The sequence below is a fragment of the Phacochoerus africanus genome, chromosome 9 (assembly GCF_016906955.1).
Source record: "Phacochoerus africanus isolate WHEZ1 chromosome 9, ROS_Pafr_v1, whole genome shotgun sequence".
Lineage (NCBI taxonomy): Eukaryota > Metazoa > Chordata > Mammalia > Artiodactyla > Suidae > Phacochoerus > Phacochoerus africanus.
The window spans coordinates 31,830,110-31,849,517 of NC_062552.1; the positions used below are offsets into that span (position 1 = coordinate 31,830,110).

A 19,408-nucleotide genomic window follows, 5' to 3' on the forward strand; every position below is an offset into this window, starting at 1 on the left:
AGGTTTATAATGCTACTTTCCTTCTTTAATAAAAAAGAATATTTAAGAATTTAACTATATATGACCCAAATAAATTTTGGTTGGTTGGTTGGTTTATATTTTACAGTCACACCCATGGCATATGGAAGTTCCCCACACCAGGGACTGAATCAGAGCTGTAGCTGTGACAACAGTGGATCCTGGTGCCCTTAACCCACTACGCCAGGGATCAAACCCCATCTCTGCAAGTGACCTGGGCTGCTGCAGTTAGATTCTTAACTCACTGTGCCACGGCAAGAACTCCGATTTGCTCATTCTTAGTAAGCAGCCTAGATTCTGTTTTTCAGATGAATGTCTAAATACATTTTATTATTTTATCACTATTTATATACTTTGCCCCAACACATAAAAAGAATTACCAACCCACAGAGACAAAAAGTAGATGAGTTGTTGCCGGGGGCTTTACAAACGGGGAGTGACTCCTTAATGGTGTGGAATTTCCTTCTGGTCTGCTAAGAATGTGTTAAAACTAAATAGATAACGGTTGTACAATTCTGTGAATGTATTAAATGCCAATGAACTGTACACTTTAAATGGTTAATTTATGTGAATTTTATCTTAATTTGAAAAAGAAAGAATGGGTCTACAATATTTTGGTTAACAGTAACCCAGTGGAATAGTAAGCACTACTGAAAAGTGTGTTTCTGAAAGTAATGATGGGAGAAAGATTCTAAAGTATTAGTGAGTAGGAAAAAAGTATTACATAACTATATGTAGCAGAATACTAAATCTGAAAAACAATTTTTTTTGCTTTTAATATTTGGATAAATACACTAAGTGTATATATATCTGTATTCCAGAATATTTTTTTGATACTTTCTATACTTTCTTTTTTTTTTTTTTTGGTCTTTTTGCTATTTCTTGGGCCGCTGCTGAGGCATATGGAGGTTCCCAGGCTAGGGGTCCAATCAGAGTTGTGGCCACCAGCCTACGCCAGAGCCACAGCAACGCGGGATCCGAGCCGCGTCTGCAACCTACACCACAGCTCACGGCAACGCCGGATCGTTAACCCACTGAGCAAGGGCAGGGATCGAACCCGCAACCTCATGGTTCCTAGTCGGATTCGTTAACCACTGCGCCACAACGGGAACTCCTAAATAAGATGTATTTTTAAATGTTCTTTAAAGTCTTCAAGTATGACTTGGGTCAGAAATAAGATCTGCTTTCCTCATCACTTCTGATTTATCAATATAAAACACAACTGTAAAACTAAAAAGGAAAAAATGACTTTGAAGTGGCTACTCTGCCAAAGCCTGACCCACTCTAGAACTCAATTACTTTCAAGTCCATCTCAAAACAAAGTACAAGCAAAACTCTTAGAAATCATAAGAGGAAACTGGAAGGACACTGATCACTAAAAGGAAACTCCAGAGGTTAAGAGGCTTAGAGCATTCCTACCTAGAGCCAAATGTCCAATACTGACACTCTTTGTAAAGAAAGGAAAACACTCGCTCTTTAAAGCTAAAAGGAGAGGAGTTCCCGTCATGGCTCAGTGGTTAACAAACCCAACTAGTACCTATGAGGACGCGGGTTTGATCCCTGGCCTCGCTCAGTGGGTCAAGGATCCAGCGTTGCCGTGAGCTGTGGTGTAGGCTGCAGATGAGGCTTGGATACCGTGTTGCTGTGGCTGTGGTCCAGGCCAGCAGCCACAGCTCTGACTGGACCCCTAGCCTGGGAACCTCCATATGCTGCAGGTGCGGTCTTGAAAAAGACATAAATAAATAAGTAAATAAGGCTAAAAGGAGAAATACTGAGAACTTTTTAAACGAGGGATTTTTTCCTCAAGATAAAGATTACAGAATGAACTAATTTCTAAATATTAAATATCTTTGCCATTCCAAGGAAAAACTCATTAGAGCATCATGTGGCTAGTGTCAAAGCACCATTAGAGGAACAGAATACAGTCTGCTTTTCAGTAAGAGATACACTCTTCAAAGATTCCCATCTTTAACTACAAGGCTGATTTGAGGTTTACAAAAATAAAATAACAGCTACATTTGGAGCAATAATAAAGCGCATCATAAAAATTAGGATATCTGGGAATGTGTGTATGTGTATGTATACATAAGACTGGGTCTCTTTGCTGTAAAGGCGGAAACTAGCACAACACTGTAAATTGACTACACTCTAAATTTTTTTTAAAAAAATTGAAAAATAATGATAAATAAGGAGTTCCCATCGTGGCTTAGCAGTTAACAAACCCGACTAGTATCCATGAGGATAAAGGTTTGATCCCTGTCCTCGCTCAGTGCGTTAAGGATCCTGCATTGCTGTGGCTGTGGCGTAGGCTGGCAGCTATAGCTCCGATTCAACCCTTCTCTGGGGAATTTCCATGTGCCATGGGTGCGGCCCTAAAAAGACAAAAAAACTGGAAAAAAAATAATAAATACAAATCAGGATATCAGATAAAGCTTAGAAGTCCTATATAACAATTATTTCAGACACTAACCACCATTCTATTATATATATAAAAAAATAGCCACGTATTTTTCAGTAGTTATATAGTCCCCCCCCAACACGTGGAGTTACTTGAAGCGAACCTCAATCTGAAAATACTAAATGGAAAATTCCAGAAATACACAATTCATAAGTTTTACTGCACCCATTCTAAGTGATGTGATGAAATCTCACACCATCCCGCTCCATTCCATGCAGAATCCCCAACCATCAACATCATCTGCTCCTGATATCCAACCATTCACATCATCATGGCTTGATGAGCCAGGATTATCCACAGCAAATGATCCTCCCTGTAGGTACTTTACCGTTGCACATCATCACAAGAAGGGTGAGTACAAACCACACTCACATAACTCATTACAGCACAGTTATAAATGCTCTATTTTATTATTTGTTACTATTCATCTCTTCTTGTGCCTAATTTATAAATTAAACTTTATCAAAGGTATTTACTTACAGTAAAAAAAACAGCATATACAGAGTTCAGGACCATCCATGGTTTCAGGCTTCCACTGAGGGTCTTAGAACATATTCCCCAAGGACAATGGGGGACTAGTGTATTGGTAAATTAAGTTCTCGCCATAATCTGAATAGGAAGCAATTATGCTTGCTTTCTTATTTATAAGAGATATGCTCTGGTCTGTTTCAGGGACAGGTATACACAAAGGCACTTATTAAAAATTCCCATCACACAACAATTCAGTAAGACTTTCTCATCTGAAACAATGTCAGCATTTTTTGCTTTTTAGGGCCATACCCATGACATATGGAAGTTTCCAGGCTTGGGGTTGAACCAGAGCTACAGCTGCCGGTCTACACCACAGCCACAGCAACACCAGATGCTCAACCCCACTGAGCGAGGCCAGGGATCAAACCCACATCCTCGTGGATACTAGTCAGATTCAATTCTGCCGTGTCATGACAAGAATTCCTGTAAACTTTTTGTGTGTGTGTGTGTCTTTTTTGCTATTTCTTGGGCCGCTGCCGCGGCATATGGAGGTTCCCAGGCTAGGGGTCCAATCGGAGCTGTAGCCACCAGCCTACGCCAGAGCCACAGCAACGAGGGATCCGAGCCGAGTCTGCAACCTACACCACAGCTCAAGGTAATGCCGGATCCTTAACCCAATGAGCAAGGCCAGGGATCGAACCCACAACCTCATGGTTCCTAGTCAGATTCGTTAACCGCTGCGCCACAACGGGAACTCCCTTGTAAACATTTTTTGTGACAGGAAAATGTACGTATCTCCTCCATTTGTCTTACTTTTTGCCTCATTTTTAATATTTCTAAAATCAAAAGGTATATGATCAAATATGTTCATTTAATATAGTAATGGCTCTTCCTTTCACATCACTAGTCATTAAACTAATGATGGATATTAAAATTACTGTCACATAAGAATCAACAAAGTACAGGAGGTTTTATGCGTGTAAGTTTTACTATGATAGGGATATACTCTCTAAGTAAATAAACATTTTGTAACTAGATTCGATCTCAGCTACAGCTTTTACCAATGCATACACACAAAAAAGTTAAGGACCATATATACACACACACACACACACACACACACACATATATATATATATATATATACACACAAAGCAAATTATGTCTAAATATATATTTTTAAATTTTAGGTCAGTGGCTTTACAACAATTTTTTAATAAGTATATCAAAATTTTAATAAAGAATTATATTTGGTTAAGAAATGTTTAAGGAAGTATAAATCCCTAAATTCAGAATGCTTAGAACCTAACATTCTAGATCAAAGACATTTCTGTTAACAGAAGGGCTCTGGCAACCGTAAGAAAAAAAGATGATGTTTTCAAATTGTATTTTTGCCCGTCTACCAAATCCTTAGAGATATATTTGGTCTACTGAGAAATAACAAAACTAATTATAAAACAAATGGTGTCAGCACTAACAGTTCACATTAAAACTACCCACAGGTGAATTTCTAAGTAGTTAAAAGAGCTGATGCTTCATACCTGGACATGCAAATATTTTATCTACTACTTTTTGTTTTTTGCTTTTTAGAGCCTCACCTGCAGCACATGGAAATTTCCAGGCTAGGGGTCAAATCCGAGCTGTGGCTGCTGACCTACACCTCAGCGATAGCAACACCAGAGCCGAGCCGTATCTGCAACCTTTGCTGCAGCTTGTGGCAATGCTGGATCCTCAACCCACTGAGAAGGCCAGGGATCAAATCCGCACCCTCATGGATACTAGTCGGATTCTTAACCTGCTGAGCCACAATGGAAACTCCCTATTTACCACACTTTAAAGACAGATCACTGTTTCATCTGCTCTCTTGATGTCCATGCTCCAGAGAGGTTCAGGACCCACATATTTGCATTTTAGAGATTAATCTGAACAGCAGAGTCACTTCACATTGCCTCTGACTCCTGTGGAAGTCAGGACACGACCACCAAACAATCACGACCACTTGGTGCCAGTACAACCAATAGCAGGCTTCCTTCTCTGACTCTGAAAAAGCTTTTAAACCTTTTAAACTTAATACAGAACTTATAATGTAAAGATACTTAAGGATTTCAGGAGTTCCCGTCGTGGCACAGTGGTTAACAATCCGACTAGGAACCATGAGGTTGCGGGTTCGGTCCCTGCCCTTGCTCAGTGGGTTAACTATCTGGCACTGCCGTGAGCTGTGGTGTAGGTTGCAGACGCGGCTCAGATCCCCCACTGCTGTGGCTCCCATAGGCTGGTGGCTACAGCTCCGACTGGACCCCTAGCCTGGGAACCTCCATATGCCGCGGGAGCTGCCCAAAGAAATAGCAAAAAAAAAAAGACAAAAAAAAAGATACTTAAGGATTTCAGATCTCATTTACATACTGAAAGTCCCTTCTAAAAACATTTCCCATACAAATCACAATCAGCTTAGGCTAGCATTTCTTTTATCGAAAAAGAAATCTGTTATTTTCAAGGGCTCATATTTCTTTTTTCTTTTTATTCTCTTGGCTGTACCCCCAGCATGCGGAAGTTCCCAGGCAGGAATCAAACTGAGCGACAGCAGTGACAAGTGCTGGATCCTTAATCCACTGAGCCAGCAGGGTTGGCTTTTTTAATATACTCCTATTTCTGATACTAGAGGGTTACAGAGAACAGAACTGAAAGAGCATCTTATTGAGGATCTTGTGGAAGCAAATGAAACAGTCTTTTTGAGTGTTATGTAAAAGGTGCTACATAAAAACTGGGGTCAAAGGGCAAAAGGGCAAGAGAACCGGTAGAAATGGCAAAGAGAACAGCATCTAAAGAGAAAACATCTGCGTAGAGGCTCTTAGAGTAAGGCTGTATAAAACCAGAAGTTCTTTTATAACATGATCAGTTAAAACACTGGAGAAGAAGGAGGAACAGCAACCCACATTACCTGCTTAAGGAGGACATTGTGTAAACCGGAGAAGCTGGAAAAAGACTTTACAAAAGTCTTAAGAAATAAACAGTGTGGTTTACATAAAGCACACATTAAGTTCCATAACCTGTGGGACTATATTATATATTATGTTTTGGGAGCCTAATAAGGGACGTTTTGTTTCTAACCTCTGAGAAAACTAAATGAATAATGTGTAGTAGTTCATCTACAAATGAAATGCCCCTAAGGACCTACGTGAAGCATTTAACAAGAGCACCTATTTTGGAGTTCCCTTGTGGTGCAGTGGGTTAAGGATCTGGTGCTGTCACTATAGTGGCTTGGGTCACTGCTGTGTCACAGGTTCTATCTCTGACACAGGAATGTCCACATGCTATGGATGCACCCATCCCCAGCCTCCCCCCAGTAAGAATAGCTATTTCAGAGTTCCTAGTGTGGCTCAGTGAGTTAAGAACCCAAGTCTCAGAATTCCCGTTGTAGCTCAGTGGTTACCGAATCCAACTAGGAACCATGAGGTTGCAGGTTCGATCCCTAGCCTTGCTCAGTGGGTTAAGGATCCGGCATTACTGTGAGCTGTGGTGTAGGTTGCAGAAGCAGCTCGGATCTGGTGTTACTGTTGCTCTGGCATAGGCTGGCAGCTACAGCTCCGATTGGACCCCTAGTCTGGGAACCTCCATATGCCAAGGGAGCGGCCCAAGAAATGGCAAAAAGACAAAAAAAAAAAAAAAAAAAGAACCCAAGTCTCTGTGAGAATTTGGGTTCGATCCCTGGACTCACTCAGCAGGTTAAGGATCCAGCATTGCTGCAAGCTACAGTGTAGGTCGCAGATGCAGCTCAGATTTGCTGTTGCCGTGGCTGTGGCGTAGGCCTGTAGCTGCAGCTCCTCTTTGACCCCCCCCCACCCCGGAACTTCCATATGCTGTAGGTGTGATAGTAAAAAGAAGAAAAAGAATAGCTATTTCAGGAGTTCCCATCGTGGCGCAGTGGTTAACGAATCCGACTAGGAACCATGAGATTGCGGGTTTGATCCCTGGCCTTGCTCAGTGGGTCAGGGATCCGGTGTTGCCGTGAGCTGTGGTGTAGGTTGCAGACGCGGCTCGGATCCCGCGTTGCTGTGGCTCTGGCGTAGGCCGGTGGCTACAGCTCCAATTTGACCCCTAGCCTGGGAACCTCCATATGCCGCGGGAGCGGCCCAAAGAAATAGCAAAAAGACCAAAAATAAAAAAAAGAATAGCTATTTCAAGTGGAAGAAACCCACAGCACTCCGTGATAACCGGAGTATCATGTGACCTTAGCTCGCCTCACAACTCAACCCCCTGCATTAGAAGGAACCATTGCAGTGCAGGGTATATCTTTCCCATGGAACATTGAAAGAGGAAGATGGGAGGGATGTTGCTGTTTGTACCAGGGATAAAATAGGACAGACAATCCCTCATGCTGCTTACTCCTTGTAAGAGTGAAGTGTCCTACAGGAACCGAGTATCTCCTAGCAAGCAGGCACTCCTTGGGCCACACTGATTTACTCGACTTGCCAAGCTCAACCCCACCCTCACTGCAAAAAAGGAGAGGACTTGGGGACCATGTACCTCAGTCTCCCTAAACCCTGCCAACTACCAACACCCTGGAGCCAGTTTCCCTGTGAATCCATATAGTAGTGGCCAGTGACAAAGATCATAAAATTACTTTTGTTAATTTAGAAACATAATTTTTAGCTAATTTATAACTTTTACTGAAACTTAGACAAATCAGTAATTATCTCTGATCTTCAGTTTCCCCATCCACAAAATGTAGTTAACACTTCCTTCATAAGCTTATTTGTATGACAAAGCCCAGTACAATGCCTGACATACAGTAGGTATTAGGTAACAGGTTGCTTTTATCTAAAAAGCAAAAGTCTGCTGAAAGACGATAAAATGTTTGGGCTTGAAAAGAAATCTGCCAAGAATCATATACTCAACCAAGGGAGTTAGAAATATGTGGTGGGAGAGAAGGGGTGTCTGTAAAGATGAACACAGGAAGCTACAAGTCAGATAGGGCCAAGGGTCTTATAAAAATCCCCCACATAATGAAGCACCGTCCACACAATACATCAATAGCACATTCCTGTCAAGAAACTAAAAGAGTGTAACCCATCTAAAATGAGGGAAGAAGACCCAGTTTGTAAATTCTTGAACAGATAGCAAAAATTCCTTTTGAGAAAGAGAAATGAGCTCAAACAACATTAGCATTACTGTAAAACTAAGGAGAATGGATTTTTTCTAGAAAAGCCCATCTAAAGACTAAAGAAGAGACCACCCAACCCAAAACCAAACAAAACAAAAACAAGCTTTGCTGTTAAAACAGAAAGACAGGGATAGAGAAGTTTTCTAATTTGTCCTAGTCCATGCCCAGGTAATGTAGTCCTACATTTCAAACTCTTACCGCTACACTACACTCAATGAGCTAGCGAGCTAAGAGTGAGCAGAAAAACTGAAAGAGCCAGTCTCACCAAGGTTAACCTGGCAGCTCACTGTTTTTCACACATATACCGTTGTGATTTTACATATTATAATCACTTTCTGCCAGTCATTTAACAGTTCTGGCATCATGAGGTGGTTTGGGTTTCCTTTTTGCCTTTTTTTTTTTTTTTTTTTTAGGGCTGTGCCCACAGCATTATGGAAGTTCCCAGGATAGGGGTCTAATCCGAGCTACAGCTGACGACCTGCACCAGACTCACAGCAATGCCAAATCCGAGCCACGTCTGTGACCTACACCACAGTTCACAGCAAGCCGGATCCTTAACCCACCAAGCGAGGCCAGGGATCAAACCCGCAACCTCATGGTTCCTAGTTGGATTCATTTCCGCTGCGCCACGATGGGAACTTCCCATGTAGTGTTTTATAATGAACCGTAAACTGAATTCAATGAAATTCAGTAGCTTGTAAACAGAATTAAATCTTTTATTAGAGTGGATGAAGGATTTGCAAACTATACTCCACAGAGCCTTGGAGGGCATCTCAGACAGGAAGCAGGGAAACAAAGGTCATAGAGGCTCTGAATTCAATAAAGCCAGTTTCATTTTTACCTTTTCTCTTTTTTTTTTGGAGGAAATATTCATCTACGCTTTTTTATCAAGGAAAGGATTCCACTGATTAAGAAAAAGGCTTGAAAACCATGGAAATGAGATGAATTATTTAGGTCCCTTGAAGGTATTATATTTCACAATGTGGATTAAGGATCCAACAATGGTCAGTGCTGTGGCTCTGGTTACTGCTGTGGCATGGGTTCGATCCCTGGCCCAGGAACTTCCACACGCCAGGGGCACAGTGGGCTCCCCCCGCCCAAAAAAAAAAAAGAAAAAAGAAAGGCTTTTGCCTTCAGAGCCAGTATACTTATACTCTACCTACTTATAGAACTTGAGAAGGATGTTACAAGCATAAATTTTAATGTCCCAAACAGAGTACTTATTTTTAATTTAACATTAAAATACACACAGGGTGTTCCCATTGTGGCTCAGTGGGTAAAGAACCTGACATAATCTCTGTGAGGATTCAGGTTTGACCCCTGGCCTCGCTCAGTGGGTTAAGGATCCTGCACTGCCACAAGCTATGGCACAGTTTGCAGACACAGCTCAGATTGGGTGTTGCTGTGGCCTCAGCTGCAACTCTAATTCAACCACTAGCCTGGGAACTTCCATATGCTCTAAGTGTATCTGTAAAAATAAAATACACACACACACACACACACACACACACACACACACACACAGAGACCCCTCAAACATGGGAGAATACTAAGAAGCAATATATCTGAATCAAAGAAAAAATTTCTTTCAAAGTCACGGATGTTGGTGCTCCTCCTCCCTTAAAAACACTGCTGTTCATTTAAAAAATTTAATGAATAGGCACTTTCCACTCAGCACTGGGCTCAGCTTTCTCAAGAGTTAATAAAGATAAATGAGACATGAATCATTGTAAGTTTTTTGTTTTTGTTTTTTTCTTTTTAGGGCCCCACCCATGGCATATGGAGGTTCCCGGGCTAGGGGTCGAATCAGAGTTGCAGCTGCCAGCCTACGCCACAGCCATAGCAATGCCAGATCCGAGCCTCATCTGCCACCTAGACCACGCCTCATGGCAATGCCAGATCCTTAACCCACTGAGGCCAGGGATCGAACCTGTATCCTCACAGACACTAGTCGGGTTTGTTACAGCTGACCCACAACAGGAACTTCCACATCATTTTAAGTTTTAAAGGTCATTATTAGGTATGTGTCAAATTAACTGAATAGAAGGAAGTGCCAAAGAGAGGTAAAGGAGTGAGAGGGAAAGAGATAATGCAACAGAGCTCAGTAGCAGGAGAAACCATTTCCAACTGTGCAAATAGGATTTGCAGGAGAGGTGGCTTGAAAACAGAGTCCATCCAGAAAAGAAGGGACAAATTATCTCTCTTCATTCTGATACACTGTTACATGATGCTGATTTGTTATTCAATAAAGAGTTCACTGTCCAGTAGGAGAAAAGGATAAGTAAATAAACACCTAAAACAATGTGATAAGTATAAAACTAGCTGCCACACAACATAAATGAAGAGGGAGGAGGCATTTCCTTGGGGTAGTGAGGAGAGAAAAGGGTGGGGGAGGGAAGGAGGAAAGGTGACTTCACCAGGATCCTAAGGGTGAGCAGGGGAGTGTTGTAAAGAAAAAAGGTATTTCAGGCAATGGGAACAACATGAGCAAGGGCATGAAGAAGGGAAATCATGTGGTGTCTTTGGGGACTGGCTTCGGGGAGTACATGAGTGACTGAGGATGAAAGTGAAAATGAGGCCAGGCCAGACTGCGGAGCTTTAAGTCCTAAGTCAAGGAGATTGTCCTTATTACAGATGGCACAAAGGTTTTAAGGTAAAGAATGATGTTACACAGGACGACATTATGAGATATACTTTCGAGCTTTAAAAACTTTTAAGGCAGCAAAATATTTTAAGTTTCCACTGACTGCACAAACATACATGAGAAAATTAATTCCAGGACCCCCTGAGATAACTCCAAAGGTCCCACTGGTCAGGAGTCCAGCGAAGAGCTCCCTGAGGACAGGAAATACTTTTATTTTTCTCTGGATCTCCAGAGAAACCAAGAGGAATTGGTCTATGATTAAGGATGATAAGACAGAACAAAAGATGACTCAAGTTCCTGGCCTGATCATCTCAATGGGGTGCCAATAAGAATATAAGTTTTGCCTAGGAGATGTTAAAATACTAAAATCTACAGAATATCCAGAAGTTCTGTCCAGAAGCACTTAATAGACAGTTTGAGAATCCAAAGAGTCTGTACCTACAAATGTGAATTTGAGCACTGCCATGTATGTTGTACTGGTGACAGCTGAAGCCATGTGGGTGGATGAGGTCACTTAGTATGATCAGGGCCCAGATCAGAATCTAGTACAGGCAACACTGGAGATACTGCAGGTTTGGTTCCAGAATCATGCAACACGGTGAATATGGCCATAAAGCACATTCCATGTATTTTGGTTTACCAGTGCATATAAAAGTTATACTGTAGTCTACTAAGTGTGCACTAGCATCATGTCTGACTAAACAATATACACACATTAATTTAAAACTACTTTACTCCTAAAAAATGCTAACCGTCATCTGAGCCTTTGGCAAGCTATAATCTCTTTACTAGTGGAGGGTCTTGCCACAATGTTGATGGCTGTTGACTGATCAGCCTGGTGGGTGCTGAAAGGCTGGGAGCGGAGGCTGGGGTACTTTTCTTATTAAAACAAGACAACGGTGAGGTTGGCCGTACTGAGTGACTCTTCCTCTCACAATGATTTCCCTATGGCATGCAGGGCTATTTGATGGCGTTCTGCCCACAGTAGAACTTCTTTTAAAATGAGGAGTCAGTCCACTTCAACCCTGACACTGCTTTATCAGCTGATATCATATTCTGAGTCCTTTGTTGTCACTGCAACAATCTTCACAGCATCTTCCCCAGGAGTAGCTCCCATCTCAAGAGGCCACTGTCTTTGCTCATCCATAAGAAATAATCCTCAGCTGCGAGTTTTATCCTGCAATTGCAGCCACTCAGTCATATCATCAGGCCCCATTTCTAGTTCTCTTGCTTATACCCATCACATCTGCAGTTACGTCCTCTAGGGAAGACCTGAACCCTCCAAGTCATCCGCGAGGATGAGGGTTGCAATCAGCTCCTTCCAAACCCCTGTAAATATTCATCTTTTGACCTCCTCCCACAAATCACCAATGTCCTTAATGGCATCCAGAACGGTGAGTCCTTTCCACAGGGTTTTCAAGGGACTGCCCATATCTACCAGAGAATCACTGTCTGTGGCAGCTATAGCCTCACAGATTGTATTTCTTGGAAGTCGAAGGCGTTCCCCAGGTGGCACAGTGGGTTAAGGATCCGGTGTTGCCACTGCAGTGGCTCGGGCCCCTACCGTGGCACAGGTTCGATCCCTGGCCCTGGAACTTCTGCATGCCATGAGTTTGGCCAAAAAAAAAAAAAGACTTGGAAGTTGAAATGACTCCCTTGACCCATGGCTGCAGGATGGGTGTTGTGCTGGCAGGCTTGAAAACCACATGAATCTCAGTGTTTGTGTCCAGCAGAGCTCTTGGGTGACCAGGAACATCATCGGCAGTCTCAGCGGTGGGCTTGAAATATTCGCAGACCATGTGGCAAAAAATAGATGTACGGTCCTCCAGGCTTTGTTGTTCCATGTACAGAGCGCAGGCAGGGTAGAGATTTAGCAAAGCTCTTAAAGGCCCCGGGGTTTACAGAGTGGGAAATGAGTACTGGCTTCAACGTACAGCCACCAGTTACATGAGCCCCTAACAAAAACTCTGTCCTCTGAAGCCAGACACAGAAAGTCCTAGACGACATCTTCTTGAGACCAATATAAAGCTCTTCCATCTACACTGAAAATCGATTGTTAGTACAGCCACCTTCGTGAATCTTCTTACCCACATCATCTGGAAAACTTGCTGCAGCTTCTGCTTCAGCACGTGCCGCTTCACCTGGCACTTTTATGTTATGGAGATGGCTTCTCTCCTTAAACTTCAAGAACCACCTCTGCTAGCTTTAACCTCTCTTTCTGCAGCTTCCTCACCTCTCAGCCTTGTTCACAGAGTTGAAGAAGAAGGCCTTGCTCTGGATTAGGCTCTGGCTTTAGGGAATGTTGTGGCTGTTTGATCTTCTGTCCAGACCACTCAAACCTTCTCCATATCAACAGTATGGCTGTTTTACTCTCTCATCAATCTGTGTGTTCACTGGAGTAGCACTTTTCATTTCCTTTAAGAACTTTTCCTTTGCTTTCACAGCTTGGCTAACTGTTTGGTCCAAGAGGTTTTTGGCCTGTTTTGTCTCTTGCATGCCTTCCTCAATAAGCTTAATTACTTCTAGCTTTTGAGAGATGTGTGCCTTTTCCTTTCTTTCTCTTCAACACTCTTGAACACTTAGAGGCCATTGCAGGGTTACCTAATTTCAATACTGGGAAATAGGGAATAGGGAGGCTCAAGGAGAGGGAGAGAGATAAGGGAATGGCTAGTTGGTAGAGTAGTCAGAACACACACCGTATTTATGGATTAAGTTTGAAGCCTTATATGGTTACAATTTGTGGCACCCCCAAAACAATTACAATACAGACATTATTGATCACAGGTCACCATGAGGATAAAAATAATGAAAAGCTCAAAATATTCTGAGAATTAACAAAATGTTGACACCGAGACACAAAGTTAGTAAACACTCCATTGGAAAAATGGAGCCGACAAACTTGCTCAACAAAAGGTTGTGACAAGTTTTCAATGTGTAAAAAGCAAATTATCTGTGAAGCATAATAAAGTGAATAGCAATAAACCAAGGTACGCCTACAGTCCCAGGGCAAAGCTGAGACTAGACAGAGAAAGAACATTCAGATGAGGAAGAGGAGAAACAAGAGAGGACTCATGTGAGTCAGAGAAGGTACACATTTTGAAAACATTTAGAGTTTTTTGCCAAATGACTGAAGGTCAGTTACTATGAAGACTGGAAAATGGCTTTTGGATTTGGAACCTGGGTGATTGCTGATGAACACTTCACTGAGTGGGTAAAGGACTGATTGGGTTGAAGAATAAAAATAAATGGGAAGAAGAGACAATGAGTGCACTCTGTTCAATAAAGAGGAGTGAGAGGTTTATCCTGGGCAGGTCATCAAGTAGAGAGAAGTGTGCATATTTTGTGCATTATCTTTCTTTTTTATACAATTTGTGTATAGAGACTATGAGAACAAGGACTGCCTTCAGTATTCTTACAGCATCTACTAGATTATGAAAATAAAAACAGCAGCACTACTAAATCATTGTTTATAATTCAAGATGAATCTTAAATACTTTGCTAAGTTTTAACTAAATTCCTAGTGTACAAAGGAGAGTGCTAGACTGAACCAATTAGAGAATCATTAAATTCATGTCATTTACCTGCAGGGGGTCACTGTTTAAAAGAGACCACACTCTGCTATGTAATTTGACAGGCTCTGTGGGCAATGCCAGGGAGGCTGTAAGATGTTACCTTAATTCCTTCACCCTGGGCTGCACAAGGACATACTCACCTCCATAGTAGAGTCCTGTAGCAGTGCACATCCGCCACTGTCCCTGATACATTCCTGCTCTGCTGGGGCTGCACATCTGGACGCTGACATCTGCAATCTCTTGGGGCTCTAGCGATCTCACCATCACCATGTTCACATGTCCAAATTGGTCTCCCCCGACATATTTAAGACAAACCCCTGGAGGCCAGGCCTCTGCCCCTGAGTTCAAGCAAAAGAAAAAAATGTTAGGCAATCATTGGTCCTATGCTGGGTGCAGTTCATCACAAAACTGTAGAAGAGGCCTCTTTCTGTGTCTCTCACACCTAAACCTATTCACGTCTCCTTGAGCTATAGATCATCTCTCACTGATCAGAAAGACTCAGAGTCCACAAGCTCTGACCAACAATCTATCCCTAAGAGAAGGCACACACAGCAAAAACAAGGCAGCTCTTCTTGCAGATGCATTCTGGGTGACCCTGGGGACGATCACACGTCACACTGAGTCTGCAGAACCTAAGAATGATATCTGAAAAAAGCCATAGAAATGAGGCACAGGCCCAAATGGGGAAGACTGCTTCTTCCACTAAGAAGTTAATACATATGCCCATTTGCACTTGAACTAAAAAGCTGGCAAAGTAAAAATACGGCCAGCTACCCCCAGTTTTTTCCATTGAGGCAAGAGGATGAAACACATGAGGAGTAATTTCTGTATTACTTCCATTCTAAAACTGCTTTGTCCCTGACATTCTGTTGTCCTCTACTTTTCTTTTGGAGTCCCTAACTATGAAAAGATGGAGGCTCAAGAGACTTGGCAAATAAAAGAGGAGTCAAGTGAAAGTTTCATTTTCAGATTCAAACAGTAATGGGAAAACCATGAACAAGGGCATGAACTCCCCTGATAACAACATGACCCATGGTCTCAGGGGTGATGACACAGCCAGAGGTGCTTGCACAAAGAATAGGATCATCAAAGAAGACAGAGAAATTGCTTTGGCAGAATGTCTTTCCCACCTTTGCAAGTGGCAAAGGTTTTATCTGGTTCCCACCCCTGTGCACCTTTTCCATACAAATGAACTCAAATGAGAAATCTATATATTGACTTCTGATCACAGGTAGCCCCACAGTGACCCGATATGAGCTTTCGTGTGAAGTCTCTCCAATATACTCCCTTTTACTGTAGATAGAAACCTCTACCTATCTTTTTTTGAGAAAAATACATTCACTATAAAAATAAATCACTATGGAAAGCCAGATAGCATGCTTGAAACTCATCTCCTAAGAGTACTCTAGGATGCCTTGGTACCTTGCTCTCAAATTGCCAAGTCGGTTTTGATATACTCTTTTTTTTTTTTTTTTTTTGCTTTTTAGGGCAGCAACTGCAACATATGGAAGTTCCCAGGTTAAGAGTCGAACTGGAGCTGCAGCTACACTGCAACACGGGATCTAAGCCATCTGCAACCTATACCACAGCTCACGGCATCACCAGATCCTTAACCCACTGAGCAAGGCCAGGAACTGAACCCACATCCTCAATGGATACTAGTCGGGTTCATAACCTGCTAAGCCACAACGGGAACTCTGGTTCTGATGTACCTGATGGCTTACAACTGAAAAGAGAACCGGAGAGAAAAGAAACTAACACTCTACTGCTGAGATCTCAGGCCCAGGATGAAGTTTCGTGCCTCTTGGATTACAGGGGTAGCAGATGAAGCAAATACCACTATGGTCACTATTTTTGTCAGGCCCTCTTCAAAAAACCCACAAAAAACAAAAAAACCTGCCAGCAAGGTACCCTCTTAAGTTAACGCTATAAAGGGCAATTGCTGCTAGTAAAAAGGTTGTGGATGATACACTGGCAATACATGCAAATTTTGCTTTTCATTTCTGGGGCCTATGGTCTGGCAAAAGCATATTTGTCTTAGGTCAAGAATAGTAGCAGCTGACGTGAGAATGAAGCACCTTGGAAAATGTCGGTCTCTTTAATGAGACCAAGATCCAAGAGGAAAAACTGAACTGTTATATGGCTGAATTCACAATTATTCTTTAAAAGATACACATACACATATCTGTAATAAGACAATGTCTACTTATATGAAAACTCAAGGATGTGTCTGTTTTTGAACCTTTAACAAAACAAGGAAAATTGAGACTGTCTGGGTGTGGGAAATACGTGGCTGTCCTGAGCAGACAACCACAAGCAGTTAAGACAGTTGGATCACTCAAATATGCAAAAGAGGCTAATATTCCCAGGAGACTGAGTTAGTTGGTAAAACATTAAATGATTAATAATTTCGCAACTATACTCCTGATCTTTTTACATCAAACCCTACTGACATGGTACTTGGAGAGTCTCATGAAGGAAAAATTGGTAGAGTTATGTACCATCAATTCTAAAGTTCTAATCTGCTATAAAATGAGGAACCAGAGGTGGGGGGGTGGGAGGGATGAACTGGGGGTTTGGGATTGGCATGTGCACACTGAGGTATGTGGAATGATTGGCCAATGGGGACCTGCTGTATAGCACACAGAGAACTCTAGCCAGTATTCTGTGATAATCTACGGAGAGAGAGATTGAATCTGTGTATAGGTATGACTGGGTCTCTCTGTTGTACAGCAGATATTATCCCAGCCTTGTAAATTAGGTATACTTCAATGAAACAAATAATACATAAAAAGAAGAACCAATCATCTTCCTTCTGAGAGTTACCAACAGTTCACAATGACGAATAGTTCTTACAGCCCCAACTGTCAGGTAAGGTAACTCTGAAAGGTCACTGATATTTTTTTTTGATAGACAAGAAATAGATTTATTAAGATACGGTGCTTGGAGTTCCCGTCGTGGCGCAGTGGTTAACGAATCCGACTAGGAACCATGAGGTTTCGGGTTTGGTCCCTGCCCTTGCTCAGTGGGTTAACGATCCGGCGTTGCCGTGAGCTGTGGTGTAGGTTGCAGACGTGGCTCGGATCCCGCGTTGCTGTGGCTCTGGCGTAGGCCAGTGGCTACAGCTCCGATTCAACCCCTAGCCTGGGAACCTCCATATGCTGCTGGAGCGGCCCAAGAAATAGCAGAAAAAAAAAAAAAAAAAAAAAGATACGGTGCTCGTGAGAGATACAAGCGGGCAGGCAAGGAGGCTCTGCCTGATACTGATTTTTGATATAGAAGGAAGGGAAATACTGACAAGCAAACTGGGAAAACATGGACTAGAAGTATGACACAACGGGGCTTCCAATTAAGTCTGTGACAAATTGGCTTAATGGGGGATAGATAAATCCAGAAGAAAAGAAAGACTAATCTGTGTTTTATGATTTTCAAAGTCAACTACCACAAGCACACATATGACTAAAGCTGTGATTCTCCAGTTATCACAGAATATAATTTTATTAAAAAAAAAAAAGGGCAAAGCGAATCAAGACAAAGAAAAAAAAAACTATCACGTGGCAATTCTGAGATAGAGAGCAGGGCAAAAACAAAATAAAAGTTCATCAGTTCCAGAAAGCCTGGGGCATTCTAGGTATAAGCGATTACAAATATAGTTTGGAGTCTGTAAGGAACATCCAAAGAGCAATACGCAAGACAAACCTCAATGGAGATCCCTTCTCTTTTTAACCCCTTTATGTCTGGAGACTGCATTTCAAATTAAGATACAAGCAAACAGGGACCTTCATTGGCCTTACTGCCATTTTCCTCCTGTACCTGTTAAAATGACTGGAACATAATAAAATCTGTTGAATTAATGAAGCAGAATTATCTTCTCTACAGTCATACTAAAGACAAAGGTAGAAACTTTTAAGGAGTCAAATGAAAAATGAAGAGAATCGTTGCTCTTTCTCAAGATTCCCCCCTCCCCAACTCTTGTTTTATATTTATTCACTTCTGAGTAGTTCAGAAAACAAAGATGACTCTGAAGCCACTCTCTCATATGACAATCATAACTACTTCATTAAAATTAGAGAAACACCAGATGTCATAATATGCTTAATTTCACATTCACCACAGCTAGACAGCAGAGCATGGCTGTAATAACTGAGAAGCTGTAAATGTTGGTGAAGAGAATTGTCTACTTTTCATCTTCAGAGGGACAGTTTCAAATTTTCATTTTAAACTCCAACTGTAAGGTTTCCTGCTCAAGTTTGCCAAATTCCTAAAACTTACAGTGCCAAAAGTTTGGATTCTGGAATTCTGCATCAATGTCATTAAATGTTTCACTTCTATTTTTCTACTGTGTGAATGAATCTGAGAACTTAGACAACATTAGGTGTTTGATTTTAAATACTATGTGACATTTATCTTCTTTGGGGAAGGTGCTGGCACAGTTATATGTTCCTATCAATCTCAGCAGCTATAAACCTGAATGCCTGGTATGCTTAAAACATAAGAGCAAATAGGCACCATGAAAATTATGTCTGAAACTCTTTCAGTGAGCACTTATCATCTCGAAGGGAAGTTCTGAATAAGAGTAAGTAAGCCAGAGGAGAAAGAACTAAGGCCCAACCTACTTCTGTGTTACTACTCTATTTCCAGAAAGAACGCAGGCCAGATTAGGATGACGCCCAAGAACCTGTGCACATGCGTGCCTTCCCTCCCTGCCCCCCAACAACATACCTGTCACTTAGTTATGAGAGGCCAGTTTCTTCTTAATTAAAGAGAAAGTATTTAGTTTACAGATGCAAAACTATTTTACAACTGGTGGAACAATTTCCAGAAGAATAAAAAAGTTCAAAGTACCTTGAAAGGTAGATCTCTAGCAACTGTTGCCCAACTTTTCAAGAGATATACAGAAACAAAAATGTCCTTTTACGGGAAGAAAGGCTGCAGACTCAGAAACACTTTTAAACTGGAGTTACTATGCAAAAGCATGAAGAAAAAGAGCCAGCCCCACCAAAACAGATTTTCTCCAAGTCAAAGTGAAAGGCAGCCTCTTTGGGCTTCTGATTTGACATTCTAGCCAGTTTATATCCATCCCA

At 41.8% G+C, this 19,408-nt stretch overlaps 1 protein-coding gene across 5 annotated transcripts in view; it reads right to left on the reverse strand.

Moving 5' to 3' along the window:
- Positions 1-19,408, reverse strand: part of ILRUN (inflammation and lipid regulator with UBA-like and NBR1-like domains) — a 103,978-nt gene that overhangs the window by 43,203 nt on the left and 41,367 nt on the right. For 4 of the 5 annotated variants that reach the window (XM_047797686.1, XM_047797690.1, XM_047797687.1 and 1 more), the window contains exon 3: positions 14,465-14,662. The exons of the other annotated variant lie outside the window; for it this stretch is intronic. In XM_047797686.1, the coding sequence (XP_047653642.1) occupies positions 14,465-14,662 (198 nt within the window). The remainder of the gene's footprint in view (positions 1-14,464; positions 14,663-19,408) is intronic. 5 annotated transcript variants of the gene reach the window in all.